Source organism: Montipora capricornis, chromosome 9 (genome assembly GCF_036669925.1).
Source record: "Montipora capricornis isolate CH-2021 chromosome 9, ASM3666992v2, whole genome shotgun sequence".
Classification (NCBI taxonomy): Eukaryota; Metazoa; Cnidaria; class Anthozoa; order Scleractinia; family Acroporidae; genus Montipora; species Montipora capricornis.
Window position 1 is genome coordinate 7,858,480 of NC_090891.1, and position 5,616 is coordinate 7,864,095.

The 5,616-nt window shown below is 42.1% G+C and overlaps 1 protein-coding gene across 2 annotated transcripts in view; it reads right to left on the bottom strand.

Moving 5' to 3' along the window:
- Positions 1-2,164: 2,164 nt before the first annotated feature.
- LOC138015834 (malate synthase-like) overlaps positions 2,165-5,616 on the bottom strand; it is a 114,084-nt gene continuing 110,632 nt past the window's right edge. For both annotated transcript variants that reach the window (XM_068862953.1, XM_068862954.1), the window contains 2 exons: positions 2,917-2,984; positions 2,165-2,426 (listed from right to left, as the gene is read on the bottom strand). In XM_068862953.1, coding sequence (XP_068719054.1) covers positions 2,175-2,426; positions 2,917-2,984 — 320 coding nt within the window. In that variant the 3' untranslated portion in view covers positions 2,165-2,174. The remainder of the gene's footprint in view (positions 2,427-2,916; positions 2,985-5,616) is intronic.

A 5,616-nucleotide genomic window follows, 5' to 3' on the forward strand; every position in this document is an offset into this window, starting at 1 on the left:
ACTCTGTTGTCACCACTATCGATGAGACCATTCCATTCGAGGTGGAAACCGATGCGTCTGAGGTGGTGCTAGAGGCCACCCTCAACCAGGGTGGAAAACCTGTTGCCTTCTTTTCACGAACTCTTCAACGCAGTGAACTGAGGCATGCATCCATAGAGAAAGAAGCCCAGGCCATAATAGAAGCGGTGAGGCATTGGAGACACTTTCTTTCTGGAAGACACTTCATCCTGAAAACTGATCCGAGATCGGTGGCCTACATGTTCGACAAACATCATAGAGGGAAGATAAAGAACGAGAAATTCTTGCGTTGGCGATTGGAACTCTCCTGCTTCAGGTTTGATATAGTCTATCGCCCTGGTAGAGATAACGTCCCAGCTGACACACTTTCCAGGGCTATGTGCACCATGGCCACTGAAGATTTCCTCTTCAAGCTTCACAAGGCTCTTTGCCATCCAGGCGTGACCAGACTAAACCACTTTGAGAGAACCAAGAACCTTATTCCGTCGATGAGATCAAGAAAATGACAAGCCGGTGCCCTGTATGTTGCGAATGCAGACCTCAGTTCCATCGTCCAGAGAAGGTTCCCCTTATCAAAGCCACTCAGCCATTCGAGAGGATCAATATCGACTTCAAAGGCCCCCTTCCAACGAATAACGGAAACAGGTACTTCCTCATGGTTGTTGATGAGTACTCCAGGTTCCCATTTGTTTTCCCGTGTCCTGATGTGTCTACCAACACAGTTGTTGAGTGCCTTACACCGCTCTTTTCACTTGTTGGAATGCCAGCTTATGTCCATTCAGACCACGGAGCTTCATTTATGAGTAGAGAGTTACACGAATTCCTGTCTTCGAAAGGGGTGGCTTTGAGTCGAACTACCAGTTACAACCCGGAAGGAAACGGCCAAGCAGAGAGATGCAATGGCGTGATATGGAAAGCAGTTACTATGAGTTTGAAATCCAAGAACCTTCCACTTAAGAATTGGCAAGGTGTCCTCTCTTATGTGCTACACTCTGTCCGCTCCCTTTTGTGTACTGCCACCAATGAAACTCCTCATGAGTGATTCTTTGGTTTCTCACGCCAATCGTCTGCTGGCGCCTCCATCCCCACCTGGCTAGCTACACCTGGGCCAGTGTACATAAAACGTCAGGTGCGCACAAGTAAGATGAACCCTTTGGTAGATGAGGTGGAACTACTCCAAGAAAGCCATCACTACGCTCATGTACCCTATCCTGACGGTAGGGAGACGACAGTAGCTACAAAGCACCTTGTGCCGAAGGGACAAATTGTTGAGAGCCTGTCAGCACCAGGATGTATTCCAGAGGAAGCAGAGAACTTGCCCCTTGACCCATGTGTGGGTGTTACTCCTGATGCAGAATCATCGTCTGGGCCCGAACCTCAACCCGAGCTTGCACCTGTACAGAATGCGGAACTTACACCTGTCCCGGATGTGGAACCTGCACCCATTCATCACTCCCAACGAGTTCGCCGACCTGTAGTTAGACTCAATCTTTAAGGACAGGGTGAATGTGGTGCAAATGATAATGCTTGCCGGCAAAAGCTAGAACTAAACAGTTGTTTTGAACGTTGCCAGAGTTGTGTGACGTATCACGTTAAGTTATAATTCAGTGCATTGTATATGTAGTTTGAGTTGACTTCATTGTTATAAGAGCCTGCAATCCTCGTGTTTGCAGTTTTGCCGCCATGTTTGTGTTAGTAAGAGATTTGGTGATTAAAGCCTAATATTCTCCAGGCAAACGTTTCCTTCTTATACAACACACGGGAACACATGAGGCCAACAAACTGACTTGCTCTCAACTGTGTGGCCTCTATATCTTAGTTGGTAGAGGATTGCAACGGAATCACAGAGGTAAGGGTTTGAATTCCGATGAAGCCACCTGAAAATTTCGGGTGTCTGTTGGTAACATTCGCTTCAATTGTCCAGCTAAGTGCGATGATCACTTCTATCTTTTGGCTATAACCCACATTTCAAATACATCCGATTCTTTCATTCACAGATTTATCAAGTGGGTGGTGCTATTAACAACTGAAGGCTGTTTGTTCTCTTCCTATTTGTAATTGCCAATGCTCAAACCACAGCCAAAACCCCTAACTTTGAGAATAAGGGTAATATCGATAAACTTGCAACGATCAACAAAGAGATTTCACTCGATCGACTATGATGTAGTATTTCTCATCTTGTAATGTTCATAAAGAAATGTAGTAAAAAACGGCGGAAAATCACGTTTTAAGACTAACTCTTCAAGAATCTGGGCAGACGAAAGAAGCCTCTCGGCATCCTCCTTCCTTTTGGCTTTTTTACAAATTAGCTCAGAAGCAATACGTTGTATTTCTTCACAAACCAGCTCTCTGGATACCGTGCGTCCATCTCCCTCAAGCTGGCATCTGTGTCGAATTGCCTGCCAAACCTGTAATCACAAAAACCTTGAATTTGTTTGCTACAGTTAACTTGAGAGGGTGTATTGGGTACGAACCAAAGTAGCTAACTAGAATTCTGTACCTAAATTTAGTCATTACAGTTATTATATGGTAACAGAACACTAAGAGCAGCATATGTCTTATTACATGGGATTAAGTCAGAGCTATTTTTGAACAAAATTTCACTGAATACAGAAACGAATCACATGACCATGATTTACCTCCCCCATTGAATGGGCCCTATGATTTGGTCCCTTTATCCCATCATCAGCTACCTCTTACGATCCCTTGGTGCAGATTGATGACTCGAGAAAATTGCAATCAAACTTCAACCCAAGTCTCATTTATTTTATCATTTTTTTAGGCAAGGTCTAAAAAACACTTGCCAGGGCCTTAACACCATTCAACTATTTCTTCTTAAGACATGCAAAAAATAAAACATGACCGACAATTCTTCAAGGGTTAATGTTTTTTACTTACCTGTGATCTTGAAATTTCAGCTGTGGCTGAATCTTCAACAGCTCCATTTAGAACAAACAGGCCCTCACCTGTGATATCAAAAAGTATAAAATGAAACTATGATCACACTTCTTTGCAAGTTGCAGGTTGCAGAAATTTAAACAGCAGTATCTCCATTCCGAAGGAAAATATCAGGAAATGAGGACTGTTCGGTGAAAATGCCCCCACATTACAAGAGGAAACATCAAAATAAAAAAGCGTGTGCATATCAATTATAAGTGACTATTTTAGCCAATTTTTGTTTAAATCAAAACTCGGCCAGGCTTTTCATCCCAGATGAGGAAGTTATTTAACTTTTGAACAAGGCCTTTGGCCTCTTAACTTAATGGAAAAGTGGGATGATGCAACTGTGGAGGAGGTCCAGGTTAGTTTACAACCAATGTCTAGCAAAAAAGGATGGGACAAAGCCCCATCAAAAAGTAATATTTTCTGAAACAATACAATACAATACAATACAATACTTTCTGAAGTGCACTGCTCTCAAGGAAAGTTTTAGATAGATAGATAGATAGATAGATAGTTTATTCTGATTAAAATCGCAGCCAAAAGCTGAATTAGATTAATCGTTACAACAATGAAATCTAATAAAAATATGAGAAGAAGAATAATAAAAATGTACTCAAATGTAGCTAAAAAGTTAATTACAATTGCTATATATAAAAGTGTTCTTAAGTCTCTTCGTCTTAGCCAGAGGGACATTAAAATTCCTCTTTCGTCTTAAATTAGATTCACAACTGTTACGTGGTGGTAAGAGCTCATGCAATTTATGGTCTGAGTTACAAGTGATGGAATTGAAAAGCTTAGTTGTGATAGACTGCCTGCCTCCAGAGAGCGTCTCCAAGTTGGCTTGGTGTAATGCGTCCCTATATGGTACAAACGGAAAAATAATTCGCATGGCGCGCTTCTGTAGCTGTTCTAGCTCTGCGGATAAATATGCGGGGAGCGCATTATGGAACCCCGGGCTTGCGTATTCATTTACTGGGCGGATACTGGCAATGTAAAAGATAAAAAAATCTTTGGCGGTAATATTCGATCTCTTCAGTTGTCTAAGAAAATATAATCGACTCGCTACTTTTTTACTTATTTCAGCAACATGGCAGTTCCACCGGAGATCTGATGATATATTTAGACCTATCTGAACTCAACATGTTTAACTCAACATGTATTGCGTCAAAGGTTTGACTCCACTAATTTCACCTTGTTAGCCAGGGAAGATTTGAAGAAATCAACTAAGAACGATAGGGGCCATTTAGTTACTTATGTGATGGAACGCTTCATCAAGGATGCAGAGGTACCCAGACAAGGAAGCACACACGTCCTGGGAAACCCCTAGAAACAATTCTTTTCAGATGACGAACAACTGCAATAGACCAAATCGGCTAACTCATACTGTACCCAATTCAAACCCTTTGAAAACTAGACGCTCCATGAGCGTACACTGGGTTGCTTGTGGTACATGTTACACAAAAACAAAAGGCACTGAGATGGGTGGTATTGAACTGCAGTGTTTTAGTTAATTTTTTCAAGTAGGGGGTCATTAAGACTATTTGAGGGATCACACGTTTAATTATTTTGTAATGTCCTCCCCCGTTTTTCCAACAGGATCATCACTGCTTCCTTTAATGGAAATCCCAAAGTCACGGTGACAACAGTCTATGCTCCCAAAGAGAGTGCAACTGCAGATGACAAGACAGAGTTCTACAACAACCTGGAAGACCATTTAGAACAGGTCAAAACACACGATATGCATCTGGTTGTAGGAAAGGTCAATGCCAGGGTTGGAAGTGACAGCCATTATACCCACCATGAAGTTATTGGTCGCCATTGCATTTATGAAGAAACAAATGATAATGGCAAAAGGCTTGTGGCTTTCTGTGAAGAACACAAACTAATTCCGGTACAGATTATTTTTCCCCAACCAAAACAACGCCTTTGGACGTGGAGGCACCCAACAGGATCAACACACCAGCTGGAACACATCCTGATAAACAGCCAGTAGTCAAACTCTGTAAGGAATTCCAGAGCTTACAATTCAATGGAATTAGATTCTGACCACAGGATTGCCAGCATTCGACTTGTCTACAGCCTCAGAACCACCAAGGGCAAACCCTGCAGTAGACCAAAATTTGCCTAGAAGAATTTACTAAACACCAGCATAAGGCAACAATTTCAGTTAGAAGTACCCAATAGATTCGAAACCCTCCAGTGCAATGACATGTCTGCACCAGTATTTCAGAGGTACCAACAATTCGATTCAATTCGATTCTGGTAAACATAAACAATATGGTATGCCGAGCTGGGTGTCAGACAATACTCCCAAACTGAAGCTGGAGAGGGACAAAGCGAAAAGGAGATATCTAGTCTCGAAGTCAAAGCAGTCAAGCGAACGATGGCGGATGCTTATCTCGGAGTTGCTATGCTGAACAAGCAAATAGAAGATCTTAGGGTGGATGACTAAAAGGGCGACTAAACAACTACATGGAAAATTAAACTCAGACGTCATTTCTACCGTATCCTTGATAATGCGATCCTCAACTCGAACACTGTTTCCATGTTTGGACTGATTAACCATTCCTGAGATTGACTTAATTATTTTCAATGTTCCTTTAGTGTCCTTTACATTTTGCTCCAGTTAAGACACATAAAACTTGCGTTTAGTGC